Source organism: Radiomyces spectabilis (assembly GCF_025331425.1).
Source record: "Radiomyces spectabilis strain NRRL 2753 chromosome Unknown BYT42scaffold_10, whole genome shotgun sequence".
Classification (NCBI taxonomy): Eukaryota; Fungi; Mucoromycota; class Mucoromycetes; order Mucorales; family Radiomycetaceae; genus Radiomyces; species Radiomyces spectabilis.
Window position 1 is genome coordinate 1,340,527 of NW_026251935.1, and position 20,237 is coordinate 1,360,763.

Below are 20,237 nucleotides of genomic sequence, written 5' to 3' on the forward strand. Positions count from 1 at the left end.
TCGACCCAGTCGACCATCGACGGAACCACTGCCGCTGACCTGTTTCCGACTCTGGATCATGTTCTTCCCCTTCATCCTCTTCACTGTCGAATACGGTACACACAACAACCACCTGTTCGTTAAAACTAACTTTTCGACCCCGTTTCTTGTTTGTCGGTATCTGAAGCACCGTGGGCAAGGACGTGGCGGACAGAAGAGGGTATGGCCGTTGAGGCGGACTTAAGCCGGTGCATGGTGGAGCAGCCGACGACGACGACGACGACGACGATGGGACTTTGGAACTTCGAATAGGGGATAAAGGCGAATTGACAGGTGCCTTACTGAGTTATTGCAAGATTAGTAAAGATAACATCAGACGCACTCTGAGGGATTACCTACATGCGTTCACGAGGAATGGAGGGTATAATTGGCTTATTACGATGCTGGTATTTGGTCGAAGATGAGGTATTTGAAATGCTAAGTTTTTCATAGAAATAGTAAGACCGTGACTCCCCCACCACCAGGGACGGAATGTCGTTATTCGACGGTAACGCAAGATTAGGAGCAAGGGTGGCTATTGACATAAGCAGCAATAAAGCATAGAAGACGACGTATTTGCGGTGAAAGAAGGGTTATAAAATAAAAAGAGCGAGTTTGGAGAATCATCGTGCAACATCAGCCACCAAAGTGTGAGTTTCGCACATGATGATCCCTTGCACAAAATGAAATCATGCGGAAAAGGGAAAAAAAGGAAAAAAGATCCGTTATATTAAATGCTATTCACTGATAGTTTGCTACATTCAACCATGCTGAAGGTACGCGTTACGCTAGCTTGAGCTTTTGGGCTACTTCTTCTTTTTAATGATGGAGACCGGAGAAAAAGTTCTGGTACTTCAAACTACGTTTGGTGGCGAAGCAAACTTTGTTGTTGTGATTTCAGAACGGGCTTTTGGCATCAGCTGTACACAGAGTTGTTTGGCAAACAACATGCATATGATTGCATACTCAATCTTGTTGTAAGCCTCGAATCTTTCAATCCTTTGCAATCTGCACTTGCATACAAATACGCAGCATTCGGTTACTGTATCTATCGGCGCAGCGGATAGAATAAAACAACAAAATACCACAAGCAACATCCTCTAAACAACTCACCATTACCTAGTTTGCCTATGTTGACCCTGGCGAAAACTGGAGTGATCCATTGAATCCAAAAGGGTTATGCCATACCCAACGTCATGATGATCTTTTAAGAAGCACGATGATCCATTGATATTTGTTGGTGAGAGGGCTTTGGTCATTGTTTGAACAACATATCACATCGAGCAGAGGTAGGTAATACTGGGGAATCATATTGACCCCAAGTTCGCCAGCGACGGCCACTAGGGGATAGTATAGTACCTATTGGCTAAAGTAGATGTCAGTATACGGTGAGCATTGACTGTGTGAGAGAAAATGTGGATCTGTGAGCACTGACCATGGCCTCGTTCAGAGTGAGATCACGATCCTTTTGCATGATACTCTGCAACTGCAAATATTGAAATCATACACCCATGCGTTCATTTGTCGCATTTCCTTTAAAAGCAATTGGATCCAAATTTCATGATATCATTGACAGTTCTGTGATTTCATGATGGAAAATGGAAAAAGAAAACAACAACCTTGCTGATCAAGATGGTATTTGGACGTTTCGGCGACTACTCTTTTCTTTTTAAGCTGTGGCATGACTGAGATTTTCGGATTGCCAGATTTTGCATTTTTTTTTAATTCTTTGGGCCTCTTCATTTTTTCCCCCTTCTTTGGCCACTTATTTTTTCTTATTGGGTTTCTCGATTTCGACATGCCGAGCTACGCAGAACAAACAGTGGCGTTTTTGGAACGACATCAACATGCTGCCAAGCTGACGTTGACCGCGGTCGCAGCATCGGCTCTGACGGCAGCAGCCATTCTGAGCGTTCAAGCATCTCGTCGAAAATTGCGCACGCGATCGCTAAAGGAAGAACTCCACGCCGCTCATTTGCAACAAACCAAACTCACTCCATTGGGGACTGTGGAACCTTCGCTAGCCAATGTCGACAGTAACACTTTGAAAGACGTTCAATATGACGAATCATTGATTGAAGAACAATTGGCACGTAACATTGCTTTTCTCGGTGAAGACGGCGTGAACAAAGTGCGCCAGTCGTTTGTGGTTGTCATGGGCGCAGGCAGCATCGGGTCGTGGGCAGCATTGATGTTGATTCGTTCAGGTGTACAAAATATCCGTATTGTCGATCCCGAGCAAGTCACCCTTGGCACTCTCACACGGCACGCCACAGCCACGCTCGAGGACGTCGGAACCTCCAAAGCCATGACGCTCAAAAAGCACTTTAATCAAATCGCTCCTTTTGTCAAGGTCGACAGTCGAACCGAGGCATTCACTCTGGCCAATGCTGAAGAGCTGCTGTCAGGTATATGAGCGTCACCACAGGACAAAAAAGTCTCTCAAATATTCATTGCTCAACCTAGGCAATCCGGATTTCGTCGTGGATGCTCTGGACGACGCAAGATTCAAAGTTCAACTCATCAAATACTGTCGCGATCGTCAAATTAATGTCATGACGACTTCCTCGCCGGGCGCCAAAGCGGATCCAACTAGAATTCAGATCTGTGATATCAGTGACACATTTGGTAATCTATTCGCCCTTGTACATCGGTCATGTGGAAAACCATGGTATTAAATATGATTTTCTGGTTTCATAGATGATCCATTGATGACTTCTATCAGAAGGCGTCTTCGAAAATTGGGCGTGGATAGAGAAGTGGCTGTCGTTCATTCGATTGAGCAAGCATACCACATTCACGGACATTCTCAAGGTAATGATGGACGTGGCATCACCAATCTGATTTGGGTATGCTGACTGTTGAAGATTAGGCAAACGTATGGAAGATTTTCCAATGCGAAATTTACCCACGCTTGGACCTATTGCAAGCATGTTTGGTATGGCAATTGCCACGTATGTGATCTTGCAATTAGCCAACTTTACTGCCTATAAATTGCCACCCATGAAGATCCGCGAAGGCACCTATGTCCGTATTCAGAATGAACTCGCTACGAGAGAAAACAAAGTCTATGGCAACAGGTAAAGACAACCATTCTTTGTTCTTGGCACGATGGTCGGGTTCCATTGCAACTGACCCGTTTGCATAGATCATGCGAATTGGATGTACGCGACGTCGAATATATCCTGCACGAGATGTGGCATGAGAAGAGCGTGTTGTCTGGCCCTCAAGACAGATTGGCGTTTGTACGATGGGATCGAAGCAAACCTCTGAGCTATTTCAATACAGTATGCATGAATAGGGATGAAGCGCGAGCTCACGATGCCTTACCAGCCGATGCCGACCTCCGACAAACTTACGGACATGGTAAGCCCCTCCATTGCTCTCAGAAATCTCTCCCTCCGTTTAGGCATATCTAACCATTTCCATCAGCCGTTGTTGACTTTATAGAACGACAGATTGAAAATGAAAAGCGCTTTCAACAGTCATGGCATGAATAATCATATAAATTTTAGACCCACAAAGATAAAAATTTAGAACCATCACGGAGAAAGCATTTTATTCACTTGTATTTGCGTTTCTTGCCATGATTCCAGATTCTATCAACGTATAATAAGCTTACTGTAGACCATTCTCCGTATATGTCATAGACCTACCTTTTGGCAGTGTCGAGCATGGATTTTGGCAAACGCAAGTAGTATATCTCTCAAATCGCGTTCTTTATCCTGCTGGAATTGACCCAATTGGGCGGATAGACTTGAATTTATGCTTGAAAAATCATGCTGAACAATATCTCTCGCTTCACTTATCTAACATGAAAAAGAAAGGTAGAAATAATACTCTTGTAATGAGCTTGGTTTTTCTTTGGCAATGGATCTACGGAAATAGGCTTACCACGGAGACGGCGTCTTTGGTTTTATTCAATTGTTGATGTCGCAAGGCTTGAGGGTCGGCGTCAACGATCCCTTGAAGGGTGTGACCCACAGCACTCCACATTCTCGATGGACCGTTTGACCAATACCCTGGAGATCGTTTGGCAATCGCAGCAGGGTCTTCCTCCATCTCCCTTTCTGAAGGTTGAGGCGCGATACTCAGAGACTCACGGGCTGTGGTCGCATCGCTGCAGGGGTCCACCGATGCGGATACTTGTTCTGTCATGAATCCAGTCAAATGTTGTGACTTTTTCTCCATTCTCAGCAAGCTGGCAAGCGCGGCTTGTTTGTTGGCAAGACACATTTCAATCAGATCTGCTTGTGCTTGTTTTTTGTGATAAAAATCCAAAACGTGCTGAATGGCCTGCGCAAATCGAGCCTGTTCCTGTACCGGTTCAATGACTTCGCCTTCCAGACAAGTCACCTAGAATGCATTAATGTTTTTTTTAACAAACCGCGTCCCCGAGTATTGTACACAAATGTCTTTGTCATTTACCATGTGTTCTATATCATGGCGAGATGCGTCCATCGCTTGCCCCACTTTGTCCATGACCTCCGCCACCCCGGTTTTCTCGTTCAAACTCAAACCGTTATAAACGGCGCCCAATTCCGCATAATCGTGCGATAAATCTATAATGGAAACTGGTGAATCCCACCATTTTCCTCGCTTCGTTTTCAAGCTCGAACAGTTGGCTTTGAGGCTTACCTTCCAAGCGTCGCATGAGTTTTCGTTGACTCTTGTCGACTTGATGGCCCATGTAGCTTGCTGAGCGGAAAGCTGTCTGTTTCCATGCGTCGATATGCGGAGCTTGCGCCGAGGAGACCTGCTTGTTAGTTGGTAGAGGAATATGTTGATTGGTCAGAATCGCATTGTACGCATGGATGGGCACGTCGGGACGTTTGTGAAGGACCATTTGTAATGGGTTCCTTGGAAGTACGGAAAGAGGCGGTGACCGTAGAATATCTGCCTACCATGTGCCGGCAACAAGTATGAATAGTTTTGTATCGGACCCATGGTTCACCGATTTTGTCTTTCTGTTACCCAAACAACATCACTGTCGAGAAATTGATGAAATGTGTGATTGTGACCGAGCTCAGGATGGCGGGCCAGTCTATTCAGAAATGCCTGCAGCATCCGTTTGCGTTTTTCTACCACATCGGCATCCTTTTTCATCCTCGTTTGGAGCAGCGAGTAGTCCACTAGTATTGCGTGAGTGAACAAAAAAGTTGTAGAAAAAGTGGCTCGTTTTACGGTTTACCTATGGAGTGTTTTTCGGGGATGGGCGGAATAATGATAGCGGGGTAGAGCCTGGTCAAAGCGTTCCGCAAAGCTTCGAACTCGCTGTAACGTCGATAAGTCTCCATGCCCTAAGTCAAGCAGCGGTTGGTTATGAATGCTCGGTTGGGGCGATAGTCTGTATACAGCGAAATACACTATTTACACCAATGCGAATCTGATAGACGACAAATGCTTTTCCTGTGTGTCCGCCGGAATGTTGACGAGCGCTGGTGATAAAGATGTAGTGATCGTCACGGTGAAGGAGATGTTCGATTCGACAACGACACGTTGCGTGAATAGAGTCGCGATGAAGTTGGGTCATGGTCTCAATGCGACGAAACGACTGGATTGAAATGGTTGGAAAAAAGGAACATGGACTGACGGACTCTGCATTCTCGCGTGCCTCACGTATGGCAAAAGAGGGGACTCATTCCAATTTTTTTTTCTCGGGCAAATTTATTTACCCGTGTCACAGACACTTCATTTCAGGCAAAAATTCCCATCGATTCAAGAATGATAATCGGAACATGATCCGACCCAAAAAAACGAATAAGGAATCGTGTACACTTGATTGGCATCTACGACACCCAATTATCAAACAATGTTGACCGATCCGCTCATTCCCCCAGAAAAATCATTACCATGATATGGGCGGCCTTTTTTTTTCTTTCTCTTTCAAAGGAGACGCATGGATCATGGTGGTGACTAACAAAATAAGCTTAGACTGTTTTTTTTGGACGAGCAGTTACAGCATGCAGTCTTATTATGGCTTGAGCCGTGACGGGACCATTTAACTCTAATTGGATATAGACCATTATGCTCAAGAACGTCATGCCGACAAACTACGAAATGGGCTCAGTGATGCTTTGCATACAGCCGTAGGCGACAGATGGAGCTAACCGCAATCAACTCAACCAACTCCTGTAATAAACAATAAGCATCGCCTTTTAGGCAATGGTCTAAGTTCTTTTTGGGTCGGGTGTGAAAAAAAAAAAGGATCCGCATCGATATTAGATTATTGTCTGTTGAGCTAAGATGGAAGGATTGCATGCATAACCTAACCATACCCTTTTTGTTGGCAGCCGAGATGCCGATCTTCTTTACAGTAACCCTTGACTGCCGGCAAGCGCTCACAGCAATCGGGCATGCTTGTTTGGACTGAGATTTTCAGTGCTTGAACAGGTATCTTCTGTATTACAAAAGTTTAGAATTCGCTTGGTTCATTAATATACCTGGTTCCAATGGGTGCTTTTTCAAAAACGGATTCGGAATCCCCATTTCTATGATAACGACACAGGAGAAGATTGAGCTTTTTCCTTCTTTTACCTTGTCGTCCCCCATTTATTAAATAACATGTATGCACAGAATGAATATTGATGCTATGCGTTGGATCCCTAGAAAAGACTGAAAAATGGGCAAGTTGAAAGGTGGTAATGATGAAAGCGAGCGACATGGAGCAAGGGCGAACAAGCGATAGCTGAGGTTCAATTTGGACGGTCTGTATCCCTCACTCGGGTTCGACTTTTTAGAGTTTGCAGAGACAAAAGTGATGCGACCCCAATTTGACTTTTTATTTTTTTTCTCACTTTCACTTTTTCACTTTTTCACACTCTCGGTACTTTTCTTTTTTCTTTTGTTGCTTCCAAGGGTTTTTTTTGACTCGTGCATCATTTGAAGAACCCCTTATTTTCTCGACTTGACTACCTTTTGGATGACGCTCACCAACCTGCCGGACTCGATCCTGATCAGATTGATTGGACTTCTTTCATTCAAAGATATACTGACGCTCGGACAGGTTGACCCAGCTCTTCGGACCTTTGTTTTCGGGCACCCAGAGATCTGGTCGAGTGAGGTCCTTTTCCCTCCCGGGGATAAGTCGATTACTGATACCTTTATCAAGCGCACGGTGCCGCAGATTACTCGACACTACGGAATCCAGGAACTGCGGATGGTGGACTTGCCGCTCACTTGGCAAGGCTATTTCTGGATCTTTGATCAGTTTGCACATTCGGTCGACACGATCCAGATCCGCGCCCCCGTCAAAGTATTGTCAGAACTCACCTTCCATCTTTGTATTTTCGCCGGGAACCTGGCCATGCTGCAACACACCAATCGTATTCCCATCACCTTCCGACAATACGCCGTGGACCCCACGGAACATACCCAGGCCCTGGAAGCCACTAATTATTTAGGTCATCAATCACTCCATAAACTGCAGACTTCGCTACCTTTGCTCACTCTGGACGATCCGCCCTTTGAACGTCTGAGCAGATTCGATCTCACAAGCATCGACGATACCGACAATTATGGCTCTTCCACCATTCAAAACGTATATTCACTTGCTTCATTTCTTGCAGGGCAGTCATTAACTTCTCCTCATGTCCTTTGGCCGCGTAAACGCATGCGCGAAGACAATGCGCCGCTATCACCTGTGGCCAAGCATCTGCATCTCGATGAGTCTGCAAGTCCACTTCACTCTTATCGTTCCTATGAAACGCCCGCTTCTTCATCGTGATGGCAAACAACCACCGATGTAGCATAATGATGACCCCAAGAGAACCAAAAGAAAAAAGAAGAAGGAACAAAAAAATAAAATACTAAAAAATGTAAAAAGGCCTGGATAAGACCAGTCTCATTTGGGAATTTGATGAGAATTTTACCAATTTACCATTTTAACAAGTCGTACACCCGCTGTGCAATGGATGCCACCTGCTACTGGAGGTCACTCCCTTACATTGATTGACATTCGTCAGAGAAAAGCCTAACGCGATACGGCATAACCTGGGCGAGACCCTTGATGGAACTTTAGTCTATCAATGTCAATACTCTGGCATACCGTACAGTCATGATTTCCAAAGTGCAGCAGCACTTATTGACCCCCTCAGTCCCGTCCCGCCCAAGGTTATGATAGATCTAGAATGATGCGTGGGAATGTTGGGTAGTAAAAAAATGAGTTAGTACGCTCTTTGATTGATTCAAATGCCGTCAAGATATTTTACCTTTGTTACGTGAGCCAACAGATATCCGGAGCTTCCCGACTGAAAGAAAAAAAAACGATACAAATATAAAAAAGAAAGCAAAACAATAGGTGCGTCTGTAAAAAACCCCTAAAATCCCTGTGGGAAAAAAAAAGGAGGAAAAAGACTGCAAGAAGGTCTATCGAATAAAATACAAAGTATATACTACAAACTACAAAGTAAAATGGTCGGGAAGAAATATCGAAGACAATACCACGGGAAGTAATCCAAAGAAGAGGAACCTGAGGAGGACGCCTAAGCATTTTCCGATGAAAAAAGAGAGTCACCACCGACGATGCCCTTTGACGACAAAAACCGGATTGGCCACATTTGGCGCGAACAAAGTAGAAAGATTTGGAGGGATGGATGGTTTGTCAGGGCGAAAAGAAAACCGGAGAGAAACCAAAAGCTAAAGAAAGAATAGAGAAAGAACGTGAGTTTTTCCTTGTCGAAAAACGGATAGTCACATCACACAGAACGTACGTTTTTGATATTTAATCGACTTGACCGGTTACAGATACACGCGGGTAAACCATAGTCTGGATGATGAATGATGGATGATGGATGCGAGGGGATGCAATGATAGTGAGAGTTATTCAGGTAAACAGAAGATAGAGGAGAAAACCAAAGAAAAAAAGAAAAAAACGAAGACAAAATATATGTGGATTTCCCATGGATGAAACAATAGTCACCCACCGATGCATGAATGCTGAGCAATATCGTCAGATCAGCTACATGGGAAAGCCTTACTCCAGAGAGAGGTAAATCAGAGACAAAGAAAAAATTGAAGACAAAAATATGTGGATTTCCCATGGATGAAACGATAGCCACCCCACTGATGCATGAATTCATAGATCGAAGCATATCTCGCCATGTATCACTCGATCACCAAAAATTGAAGAGAATCAAAGGGCATATGATATACAGTATAACTGACAGAAAACCAAACTAAATTATGCTACAGAACACCCAGATCGACATCGACAACAGCCTTTCTTCAAAAAGGAGCTCTACCCACATTTATTTGGACGACGACGATGCTCTGTTTGACCATAACTGGCGCAAACGGCATCTTGCTGCTGATTGTTTCGCCTATTACCGTGGAAGTGGGCAGCGAGGCAATGGTTGAAAGATAAAAATAAAAAAAAGGTGCAACAAATCGCTAATTTCCCAAAGATTTAATTGTTTTACGAAATTCTGTTCACGTAATTCTGGAATTTGGGAAATTCTTGATCCCATCAATGCAATGTATTTGATCCATGAAGATAACATGCGCGTTTATCTCATTTGGTTCCATCCATTTTATAGAAGATGATTGTATGTCATTATGACGTTTACCATGAGTTAGCTTGGTGATCTAGACAAAGCACATGCATGCAGCTTTTATTTTTTCCGTTTCATTGTCACGGCATATCTTGTTGCCAGCGCCGTATAGGCGATAGCTTACGCAGGAAAAGCAGGGATTGGGGGTGGGGAATAGGCAGCAAGGAAGAGAGAGGGAAACTAAAAAAAAAAAAGTTAACAAGGGGAGAGCCGCGAAGAGAAAAGATTTCTATTTTCTTCTTCCTTCGGTGGGGGAAACCAAGGGCGAGGAGGCCATGGTGGGGTTCAGTATGTGAGTTTCTTTTTGGGGAAACAAATAACCGAAAGATTGATGCTGCCTATGTAGTCGTTTTTTTTTTTTTTTTTTTTTTTTTTTTTTGCTGCTACCGCCATCCACAAGGGGACATGGTGCCCTTGGGGGTTTATTTTTTCTTACTGCTGCCGATGAATAATTGGGTTGCTTCAAAGCAGTCCCAAAAATAAATAAATGGTTGGACAGGTCTACCTTGAATTGGATTATTCCTGTAACAATGATGATAAAGTTAAGATTTGAAAGGTTGGGGATCCATGGATCTACAGACTCTTTCATTATGATGAAGGGGGTTTAAATGTATATGCGTGTTTTTTTTTTTCGGCAGCCTACGATGAAACTGTATAATGCACATGTCGCATGAGTAATGTAGAGTCTGGAAGAATGAAAATCGATGAGGCGCTATAGTACGATGATGTTATTACACGCGCTATTTTTCCACAGCATAGCAAACCATGACTACGTTTTTTTCTTCCTTTTGTTATCCCTTCACACGAGTGTTATATAATGGTATCAGAAGGGAGAAAAGCGAAAAAGTGGACTGACATTGAGCAGGAGCGGAGCGAGTCTTTCTTGTCAGTGAATTGCAATTTTTTGTTCCTTCTCATACAAAAGAAAAGAAAAGAGATCAGGGTGCGGTTACCGATGCAACAACTGTCGATCCATTGCTCACTCCGCCATGCTAATGGGGTGTTTTCTTGTTGTTTCTGCTTCGACATGCGTCCGATTCTACATGTGTTCTCGTGGAGTCCCAATAAAAAAGAAGGGGCAACGGACGGAGATTGCAAGATGATTGAAAAAAAAAAAGTGAGGGATTGATTGCCATCGTTGGATCGATAAGAATAGAAGCAAAAAGTTCCAGACTTTACTTTTGTTAGAATGGCGTCTGTGTGCCAGGGGAAATAAAAACTTTTCCCATGACATACTCAAAAGGGGCTTTTTTTTGGGATAGCTGCAAAAGAAAAAAGTAAAATAGAGCTTTTTGGGGGACAAGGAGGGGAACGATGGAAGCATTTCATCCATCATTTCTACACCGCACTCATCGTAGAAAACATTCTGGTGTGCTGACAAGAAGGAATTTGGGGGACTAAAAAAAACACCACCAACCATCCGAAAGAAAGAAAAAAAAACAAAACAAGAAAATACTTGGCATTGACACGCGCTGTGGTGCTTTCGTCCCGAGTCCGTGTCGTACACTTAAACCCCCTTACGCTTAAAATAACGCTTTAACTGACAGGTCCAGGGTGAGGTCTTTGTCTTGGTCTGAAATTATATAAGAACCTTGATTATTTTGATCCGTCGCAAATGGTTTTTTTCTTCCACAACCACATTTTGGTCAACCCAAGTCGAAAAAATCACACTACAGTATATCCCAATTGCTATACTGCTATGGAACCTAATATGACTTACACTATCCGACCTTTAAACCTTGAAGGTGGTCAATGGTAAGTTCCATTTGTACCCGCCTAACCAGACGATAGAACGGAATTCGCTGATCCTCATTTTCCCTTTTATAGTGCTTGGTGTGGCAAGTACGGTCATAAGAGACCAAGCTGTCCATTATTGAAATAAGTCCGTTCTCGCTCTCTCTCTCTCTCTCTCTCTCTCTCTTTCCGCTTGCATCTTCGAATCAACCAATCTCAAAGCAAAAAAAAAAAAAAATCCTCCAAAAAAAAGAACGATCAAAAAGCTCATTGACCAAAAAGTAAAAAGCCCTAAAAAAAAAGAACCGCACAACAAGAATAATATACCACACCAACCACCAAAAAGTACTGGATGTAAAAATGTATCAAGATACACGACTCGGATCCCCCACCACCATGATCTACACTGGAAAAAGCAAGCTGTACATCTTCTTTTCTTTTCGCTGATATTATCATCTCGTGTCATTCATTTCTTGATTTTCTCCATATTTTGCGCATTCATTTTGTTTCTTTTATTTTCTTTGTTATTATTCACGGCTATTGGCAACCCCCATCTTATGTATCTCTTTCTTTTCTGGCTGTAAATTTTTTTTTCTTCATCATGCAAACATTTATCGCATTCAAAAGGCTGAAAAATTCGTTATTCTCTTTCATTATGTCCATCATCATACTTTCTATTTCATGTATCGATACATCATAATTACAACTTTCAAATAAAATAAAAAAGAAGAAAGCAAAAAGTTCATTGATAAAAAAAAAGCTTTACTACGCACTACTGTTCCGTGCTTCTGTTCTATTCTTTGCTATTCTAAACCTCCTGAACCAAGAAGCTTTAATATGACATCACATTGATGAAGTAGGTTATGCAAGATGTAGAAAAAACATTGCTCTAGGAACACTGGGCTGTTCTTTTGAGATGGGATTGGGAACCGGAAAAACGAGATATCACAATCAGGATTTATGCAGACTTAGCGATCCCCACTTTTTTGAAGGACCAAAAAATCAGCTCATTATTTTTTTTCTGCAGCAGCGCTTCATTATGATTCCAACGATTGCCGTCTCGACTCAACATAGTGCATGTATCAATTGGCTAGAGTGCCCAAAAAGAGAACACACTCATTCGTTTGGTTTGGCCATACTTTTTTTGGTTCTCACATTATGCATTCGTGTAGTTACGAATGACTTTTGTGTTTCTAACAATCAAGACAACATTTTCTGAAGGATCCGATGACATCTAGTTGTCAATGATGGTTATCCAAAAATAAAAATATCTATCGGTATCAAGGTTTTTTTTTGACATTAAAGTTTTTAAGCTTTTTTTGAATCACCCCCTTTTTTTCCTTTGCTCCGAATATTTACTAGATTCAAGTTTACACATGTTTTTCCATGGTTCGATACGATTTTTGTTTGGTAGAACAAGCTTATTTTTTGATTTTGGCGCTCCTCAGTTCCAGGAAGACACCCTTTTTTCTTTTGAACCGGCCATGGTATTCTGTATTTGGGTTCACGGCAGCCTCATGTCTTTTTTTTTATTTTCTATGTTTGGACATGCAGAAAACAACTTCAATTTCGCCACATCTTCTTCTTATTTTGCAGATACCATTAGAGAAGCTTTACATAAACATGTCACAGAATAACACTTGGTACTTCGGTATACTTGTATACTCGCGGTGACGCTAATCAAAGCGGCTGCCAGTGGATAATGATGCAAAAATATGGATTATTTCCACCATCTTACGTGTCGATCTATTATCTAGGCACATGCATCCGAAAGCCAACTTTGACCTGTCGATCCAATCAGTCATCCACTGGCTGTCAAAAAAAAAGGAAACTTGACGTGTCACGTGTTGGTCATGGTACCTCGGCCGTCGGGTTATCCTCCTTGACACTTACAACCGTCAAACCACCAATGTAAACATTCGGAAATGTGTGCGTTTATGAATCGAGATGACAATCGATCCCAGCTTTTTTCAGCTCGAGTGACCCGCACAATGCATGAATCTCGCGCCGATCCGTGCTGCAGATACCTGCAAATTACTTTGTCGCACACACTGCTGGTCAACGGGAGTAAAGTAACAGGTTACTGAGCCTTGTATTTTTTGTCTCTCTCAAACAATCCATTTTCTCCGTATGTATACTTGTAAAAGATCAGCTTCACTGGATGGAAATCTGACTGCGATTGCACCTTGTTTTCTATGTGATAAGCTCGGTAGCGAAAGCAAGCACTTTCACAGATATGTTTAATACTGGGGGCCGATGAACCTTGTTATATAATTGCTCAGAGATGCCCAACTGACCCTCACTAGAAACAAAACTCTGGTACATGTGGCACAACAAGATGGAGCCAAGATGTAAGCATCTGGAAGGAAGCATTCGCTCTTTCATTTCTGCAATGTATTTGTCCCATCTCACCTATTGCAAGACAGATGCCGGGTTATCCGTCATGCTCGTTAAATTTCGGTATCTTTGATTAATCTTATTAGGATGACTTTCATACTGTCTCTTTGGACAGTGGCGTTCACAGGCGAGTACATGACCCAACTGGTCAATAAACAGTCTTGTGCGATATTTTCAGACATTGAAAGAAAGATAATGGTGCATTTTTAATACACTTGGAATAGCAGCGACACCATTGCTGATAATGGACTGTTCTTACAGGTGGCGACAGAAACTGAATGGGGCCCCTGAGTGTCTTTGGGGAGTCATCCGTGGAAGATGCCAAGATATTACTACTATAAGGCGTTGTGAGCATTATCAGTCATCTTTGTTCGGTGTTCGTTTTCCCATTACTGACAGAGAGTAACATAACTTCTTTAAATTCCTGTTCTGTTCCCGTTGTACCTGTAGAACATCTTTTTCATCTATCTTTCTTTTTTTTTCGCGTCATTGTATACCTTTTTCGGGCGAGTGATTTGTATCTCCGGTTGCAAGGTGGTATTAGATTCCCCCACTTGAAAGCTCGTCGAGGAGCAAAAAGAGGGTTGGCCAATCCGCGCTAGCGGTGATTTAATTTTCTTTCCAAAATTTTCTTCATCCTTCCAAACTCGTCACAAGCCACGTATAGTATCAACGATTGTCCCCTTTTTTTTTGGCCACTTTTATTCGGGACAAAGAGGGCGCTGTTTATTTTTTTTATTTTTTTGCGCGAGGTATAAAAGACGTAGCGTAAAAACGACTTCTTCTTTTTCTCCTTTTTTTCCACTTTGATTTAACCATGACTGCGGGAAAATCTGGTATGAAATGTGTATTCGATGTGGGCCTTTAAGAATATGTGAACTGACTTCTTTCGTTTCGATTGTTTGTTTTTTTTCTCGACATGCAGTTGGTATTGATTTGGGTACAACGTAAGTAAACATCATCATCTTTTTTGGGGACATTTCGCATCTCGCATCTCGACGCGTTGGGAGCGGCCGTAGATGGAGGTCCTCATGAAAAGAAACTAAAAATAAAATGACGCACGGGGAACAGATTGGAGGGCTGACGTCAATTCTTTTTTTTGGTTTTATTTTAGCTACTCTTGTGTTGGTGTCTGGCAAAACGACCGTGTCGAAATTATTGCCAACGACCAAGGTAACCGCACCACTCCTTCGTATGTCGGTTTCACCGATTCCGAACGTTTGATTGGTGATGCCGCCAAGAACCAGGTCGCCATGAACCCTTACAACACCGTGTTCGATGCCAAGCGTCTTATCGGTCGTCGTTTCGCCGATGCTGAAGTCCAGTCGGATATGAAGCACTGGTCTTTCAAGGTCATCGACCGTGAGAGCAAGCCCATCATCCAGGTCGAATACAAGGGAGAGACCAAGACCTTCACCCCTGAAGAAATCTCTTCCATGGTCCTCCTCAAGATGCGTGAAACCGCCGAAGCTTACCTTGGCACTGAAGTCAAGAACGCTGTCGTCACCGTTCCCGCCTACTTCAACGATTCCCAGCGTCAGGCTACCAAGGACGCCGGTCTCATTGCCGGTTTGAACGTTCAGCGTATCATCAACGAACCTACCGCTGCTGCTATTGCTTACGGTTTGGATAAGAAGACCGAGGGTGAGCGCAACGTCCTCATCTTCGATTTGGGTGGTGGTACCTTTGATGTGTCCTTGTTGACCATCGAAGATGGTATTTTCGAAGTCAAGGCTACTGCTGGTGATACTCACTTGGGTGGTGAAGATTTCGATAACCGTCTCGTCAACCACTTTATGCAAGAATTCAAGCGCAAGTTCAAGAAGGACATCTCTGGCAACGCTCGTGCCGTCCGTCGTCTTCGTACTGCTTGTGAACGTGCTAAGCGTACTCTTTCTTCGGCCGCTCAGACCTCCATTGAAATTGACTCTCTCTTTGAAGGTGTTGATTTCTACACTTCTTTGACCCGTGCCCGTTTCGAAGAACTTTGCCAGGATCTTTTCCGTTCCACCATGGACCCCGTTGAGAAGGTTCTCCGTGATGCCAAGATTGACAAGGGTTCCGTCCACGATATTGTCCTTGTCGGTGGTTCCACCCGTATCCCCAAGGTCCAGAAGCTCGTCTCTGACTTCTTCAACGGTAAGGAACCCAACAAATCCATCAACCCCGATGAAGCCGTTGCCTACGGTGCTGCTGTCCAGGCCGCCATTCTTTCCGGTGACACCTCTGAGAAGACTCAGGATTTGTTGTTGTTGGATGTTGCTCCTCTTTCGCTCGGTATTGAAACCGCTGGTGGTGTCATGACCGCCCTTATCAAGCGTAACACCACCGTCCCCACCAAGAAGTCCGAAATCTTCTCCACCTACGCTGACAACCAGCCCGGTGTGTTGATCCAGGTCTTTGAAGGTGAGCGTGCTCGCACCAAGGATAACAACTTGTTGGGCAAGTTCGAACTTTCCGGTATCCCCCCTGCTCCCCGTGGTGTTCCCCAAATCGAAGTCACTTTCGATGTTGATGCCAACGGTATCTTGAACGTCAACGCTCTTGACAAGACCACCGGCAAGTCCAACAAGATCACCATCACCAACGATAAGGGTCGTTTGTCCAAGGAAGATATTGAACGTATGGTCAACGATGCCGAGAAGTACAAGGCCGAAGATGAGGCTGCTGCTGCCCGTATCAGCGCCAAGAACGGTCTTGAATCTTACTCTTACAACTTGCGCAACACCCTCCAAGACGAGAAGGTCGGTGGTGCTCTCCCCGCTGAGGATAAGGAGAAGCTCAACGCTGCTGTTGATGAGGCTATCAAGTGGCTCGATGAGTCCCAGGAAGCTTCCAAGGAAGAATACGAGTCCAAGCAGAAGGAACTTGAGGAAGTTGCTAACCCCATCATGATGAAGTTCTACCAAGCCAACGGTGGTGCTCCTGGTGGTATGCCCGGCGCCGCTCCTGGTGCTGCTCCTGGTGGTTTCCCTGGTGCTGGTGCTGGTGCCGCTCCCGCTTCGGGTGACAACGACGGTCCTTCCATCGAAGAAGTCGATTAAATTTCCCACTCCATCGCTCCAACGATTCATTTATTTTGATCACTTTCCATTGTCCCACATCGATCCAAAATTGGGCTAAAAAAAAAAAAAAACTAGATGTCCCTCTTTTTTTTTAATGTACCATATGCACCTTTTTTTTTCTTAGATCGTTTTATTTAAAAAGCATGTCAAGAATAATAAAAATAAGAAAGGATGGTCTTTCTAGCTTTTTTTTGTTAGAATGCAAAAAGAAAAAAAAAATTAGAATCCTAACGATTGGGTGGCCTATTTTACCATTTTTGCTTTATTGTTTCCATGGTTGGATTCCCCTTATAAACCTTCGATTAAATGATGCATACTTCTAGAGATTATTCGTTGTCAAGAATGAAATCGGTCCAAGGCCAGTGATAATTTTTTTCTACCATTTCGCAGATCAAACGGCTTGGATGCCAATTGCAAAATGGATTTGGCTAGATTTAAAAAAGAAATGTGATCTCAAAAAAAACTATAAAAGCCTTGCCGTGATGGAATGTAAGTGAAAAACGCAAATTCATCATGCATTTCTCTTTTGTTACCCTTTCCATCGCTACTTTGGCTGTTTTGACCGTGGTGGTGCGCGCCGATCTTGCCGAGACCGAACCTCACAGCACTGATAACCATGTGAAGGCCCAAGCTGACGGCAAGTGGGATGGTCCCAAGTGGAACGGAGAAAAGCACCCCGGATGGAACGGTCACCGTGGTCATCCGGGTCGCGTGGCTAATCGAAACACCCGTTTCGCAAAGCGCAGTAAGCAAATGATTTCCACAATAAAGTGATCAATAAATATCAATAACTGACAAATGAACCATCCTCTTAAACTTTTTCAGGGGAAGATCTCCACGATAAGATGGACGCTTTGTTTGGTGACGACGATCACGATGGCGGCCACAACGGTGGTGGTCACGATGGTGGGCATAATGGTCGTCAGGGAAACGATGGAAAAGGACGCGACTTTAACCAGGGCGACAACATCGCTGGCCATCGCGATCGCATCATCATTGAACATGAAGGTGGCAACGTCAACAGCTTCAAGAATGCCCATGACTAAAAAGTCTATTCATCATTCAAGAGCTTTCTGAAAAGCTAAAAAAAAACCAACTTAACGGATACGCAATAAATCTAAGTAATGCCAAAAACCTTTTAAAATCTCTATCAAACATATTATTGTCTACATCTGTGTTGTTTGCAATTATTTTTTCCTTGGAAATCGAGGCACATAACCCCGTGACAGAAGAATTCCTTCTGTTTTCTGTATTGGAATGTCACTGTCGTTCAGAAGCTTTTTAGCTAATTATCAGTACTTTTGGATTGTTTGTTCCGCGCAAATCTGTGGCATTTGAGGGCAGTGAATGAAAAGCATGGTCCGTGAACTTGCTGGCGATGATTAGATAAATACTCTTTTGCTCTCTCATCGGTTCCCAAAATGGTTTCCTGCAATCTGATTGGCTCGGCGATAATTGAGCAACCAGACCTTTGGCTGATAAATCAAACTACTTCCCTTTCCCTTCTTGTGACCAACAGTCATCTATACGAGCCATGGCAAGACTGTTCTCTTATTACGTCTTGCTGATAAGCTGGATTCTCGGTCTTGGGTTGCTTTCATTAGAGAGTGTTTACGGCCTGACGGCGGCCGATGAAGGCCAAGTGGAAGGCTTTTTTAGCCAAAGCGGACACACCAACAATTGGGCTGTGCTGGTAGTGTCTCTTTTCTTTTGTACCAAGGCTTTATTCTCACATTCCTTTTTATCCTAGGTATGCACGTCACGCTTTTGGTTCAATTATCGTCACATTGCCAATACTTTGTCCATGTATCGTACGGTGAAACGGTTGGGCATACCTGATTCCAATATCATCTTGATGCTGGCCGATGATGTATCGTGCAATCCTAGAAACAAATATCCAGCCACGGTTTACAACAATGCCGCCCGATTGCTGGATCTCTATGGTGACAATGTCGAAGTCGATTATAGAGGTTATGAAGTGACGGTGGAGAACTTTATTCGTATGCTCACAGGTACATGTCGGCCCATAACATTCGCCGACACCCTCGTTTTCTTTTTGCTGAGACTTCATTTCAATGTAGGTCGTGTCTCGCCCGATACCCCGCGTTCGAAACGGTTACTTTCCGACGATCGGTCCAACATCTTTGTCTACATGACGGGCCACGGTGGGGATGAATTCTTGAAATTCCAGGATGCCGAGGAAATCAGTGCTTACGATCTCGCCGATGCATTCAAACAGATGTATGAAAAAGACAGGTACGTTGGTCACTTTTTGCTATTTGTCGTGGTATTAAATGAACTTTCTCTCAAGGTACAATGAAATCTTCTTCATGATCGACACCTGCCAAGCCAATACTATGTACAGCAAGATCGATTCGCCCAACATTCTGGCCACCGGCAGTAGCAAACTTGGCGAAAGTTCATATTCGGTAAAAAGTTATTTGAAGCATCAATGGTTGTGCACATTGGATTAATCGATAGGTTCAACCGAAAAATAATAGCATCACACAGATTACGAGATTGGAGTGGCGGTAATCGACAGTTATACTTACTATAACTTGGAATTCCTGGAAGACATTGATATGACAAGCAACAAAACATTGCAAGACTTGGTACGTTGTTCGTTATGTTCTTTCCTCTCCCAAGAGATCTAACTCGTATGCTTAGTTTGATACCTACGATCCTGTAAAAATCGCGTCTCATCCTGGGATTCGCTCCGATCTATTCCGCCGCCCCTTGGATAAGGTCAGTATTGAGCAGTGTGGAGGAGATTTTATTGTGGGTATTAAATGGAGGCGGTATTTCGCGCGTGGACTTTTAGGTGAAAGTGACCGATTTCTTTGGCAATGTGCAAAACGTGGAACTGACACGTCAACGGTATCCTTTATTGGAAACGGCTGATGAACCATTCAACGAATCCGATGTACCTGTGGAAGCACCCGTAACGCCTTCAAATTACGTGGTTGATCATCGATATCATTCTTTCAGCGTGAAACGGAAACAGCGCGAGAGAGGTTGGACATGGATAAAGGATCATATAATATCGCCGTCCAATGTTATTGCCATGGTGGCCACCGCCGGTATCGCCTATGTCGTCAGTCAAGCCATCCACGCTCAATGTCTGTAGAAATTTGAGTATACATTCTTCCTCTATCTCCCTCTCCCTCTCTCTTTGTATATACTTCCATCCTCATAAGGCATATTTACTTCGCTTTTGAAAGGACAAGGTTAAAAGAAATATCCATACTGTAAAAGATTTTTGTCCCCCAAAAAGGTGGGCTTTGGCGGACATAACAGCATTCAAGAACTCGTCTATATCCGTTTTTCTCTGATCTTGATGACAATTCGTAAACGGGTCATCAACTGTTTCTTGCTTGATGTCTTGTAATGCAAGGCAACGCTTACAAAAGCAGTAACATGTAAATTTTTCGGTCCGTGGCAGACTAAAGTCTCATGGTGTGAGGAAACTGAG

The 20,237-nt window shown here is 43.5% G+C and overlaps 10 protein-coding genes across 10 annotated transcripts; 4 read left to right on the top strand and 6 right to left on the bottom strand.

The window, feature by feature from the left end:
• Positions 1-297: 297 nt before the first annotated feature.
• BYT42DRAFT_579440 (uncharacterized protein) lies at positions 298-626 on the bottom strand. Its single transcript, XM_051569392.1, has one exon. It carries the CDS (start codon positions 561-563, stop codon positions 375-377), a length of 189 nt encoding a protein of 62 aa, XP_051421297.1. The 5' UTR covers positions 564-626; the 3' UTR covers positions 298-374.
• BYT42DRAFT_579441 (uncharacterized protein) lies at positions 627-1,406 on the bottom strand (the record flags this gene model as incomplete). The annotated part of the gene is made up of 1 exon (XM_051569393.1): positions 627-1,406. A coding segment is annotated over exon 1 (238 nt), but the record flags the coding sequence as incomplete, so codon positions are not given.
• BYT42DRAFT_579443 (uncharacterized protein) lies at positions 1,385-3,577 on the top strand. Its single transcript, XM_051569394.1, has 6 exons — positions 1,385-2,426; positions 2,485-2,646; positions 2,719-2,832; positions 2,891-3,098; positions 3,167-3,384; positions 3,451-3,577. Exons 1-6 carry the CDS (start codon positions 1,700-1,702, stop codon positions 3,516-3,518), a joined length of 1,497 nt encoding a protein of 498 aa, XP_051421299.1. The 5' UTR covers positions 1,385-1,699; the 3' UTR covers positions 3,519-3,577.
• On the bottom strand, positions 3,578-5,651 carry BYT42DRAFT_579445 (uncharacterized protein). Its single transcript, XM_051569395.1, has 7 exons — positions 5,393-5,651; positions 5,210-5,318; positions 4,993-5,150; positions 4,657-4,918; positions 4,447-4,580; positions 3,913-4,374; positions 3,578-3,827 (listed from the first exon to the last, which is right to left on the bottom strand). The coding sequence occupies exons 1-7, from the start codon at positions 5,549-5,551 to the stop codon at positions 3,663-3,665; spliced, it is 1,449 nt and encodes a 482-aa protein (XP_051421300.1). The 5' UTR covers positions 5,552-5,651; the 3' UTR covers positions 3,578-3,662.
• An 826-nt stretch (positions 5,652-6,477) lies between these two features.
• On the top strand, positions 6,478-7,977 carry BYT42DRAFT_579452 (uncharacterized protein). The gene has a single exon (XM_051569396.1). The coding sequence runs from the start codon at positions 6,941-6,943 to the stop codon at positions 7,742-7,744; it is 804 nt and encodes a 267-aa protein (XP_051421301.1). The 5' UTR covers positions 6,478-6,940; the 3' UTR covers positions 7,745-7,977.
• An 88-nt stretch (positions 7,978-8,065) lies between these two features.
• BYT42DRAFT_579462 (uncharacterized protein) lies at positions 8,066-8,547 on the bottom strand. The gene is made up of 2 exons (XM_051569397.1): positions 8,229-8,547; positions 8,066-8,142 (listed from the first exon to the last, which is right to left on the bottom strand). The coding sequence occupies exon 1, from the start codon at positions 8,507-8,509 to the stop codon at positions 8,234-8,236; it is 276 nt and encodes a 91-aa protein (XP_051421302.1). The 5' UTR covers positions 8,510-8,547; the 3' UTR covers positions 8,066-8,142; positions 8,229-8,233.
• A 6,341-nt stretch (positions 8,548-14,888) lies between these two features.
• Positions 14,889-15,403, bottom strand: BYT42DRAFT_579486 (uncharacterized protein). The gene has a single exon (XM_051569398.1). It carries the CDS (start codon positions 15,136-15,138, stop codon positions 14,962-14,964), a length of 177 nt encoding a protein of 58 aa, XP_051421303.1. The 5' UTR covers positions 15,139-15,403; the 3' UTR covers positions 14,889-14,961.
• Positions 15,404-15,450: 47 nt separating this feature from the next.
• On the top strand, positions 15,451-16,984 carry BYT42DRAFT_579487 (heat shock protein 70 family). The gene has a single exon (XM_051569399.1). It carries the CDS (start codon positions 15,497-15,499, stop codon positions 16,742-16,744), a length of 1,248 nt encoding a protein of 415 aa, XP_051421304.1. The 5' UTR covers positions 15,451-15,496; the 3' UTR covers positions 16,745-16,984.
• A 21-nt stretch (positions 16,985-17,005) lies between these two features.
• BYT42DRAFT_579488 (uncharacterized protein) lies at positions 17,006-18,132 on the bottom strand. The gene is made up of 2 exons (XM_051569400.1): positions 17,591-18,132; positions 17,006-17,510 (listed from the first exon to the last, which is right to left on the bottom strand). The coding sequence occupies exons 1-2, from the start codon at positions 17,803-17,805 to the stop codon at positions 17,219-17,221; spliced, it is 507 nt and encodes a 168-aa protein (XP_051421305.1). The 5' UTR covers positions 17,806-18,132; the 3' UTR covers positions 17,006-17,218.
• A 125-nt stretch (positions 18,133-18,257) lies between these two features.
• BYT42DRAFT_579493 (peptidase C13 family-domain-containing protein) lies at positions 18,258-20,071 on the top strand. The gene is made up of 7 exons (XM_051569401.1): positions 18,258-18,458; positions 18,516-18,777; positions 18,847-19,021; positions 19,077-19,194; positions 19,267-19,377; positions 19,433-19,510; positions 19,587-20,071. The coding sequence occupies exons 1-7, from the start codon at positions 18,300-18,302 to the stop codon at positions 19,890-19,892; spliced, it is 1,209 nt and encodes a 402-aa protein (XP_051421306.1). The 5' UTR covers positions 18,258-18,299; the 3' UTR covers positions 19,893-20,071.
• The last annotated feature ends 166 nt before the right edge of the window (positions 20,072-20,237 follow it).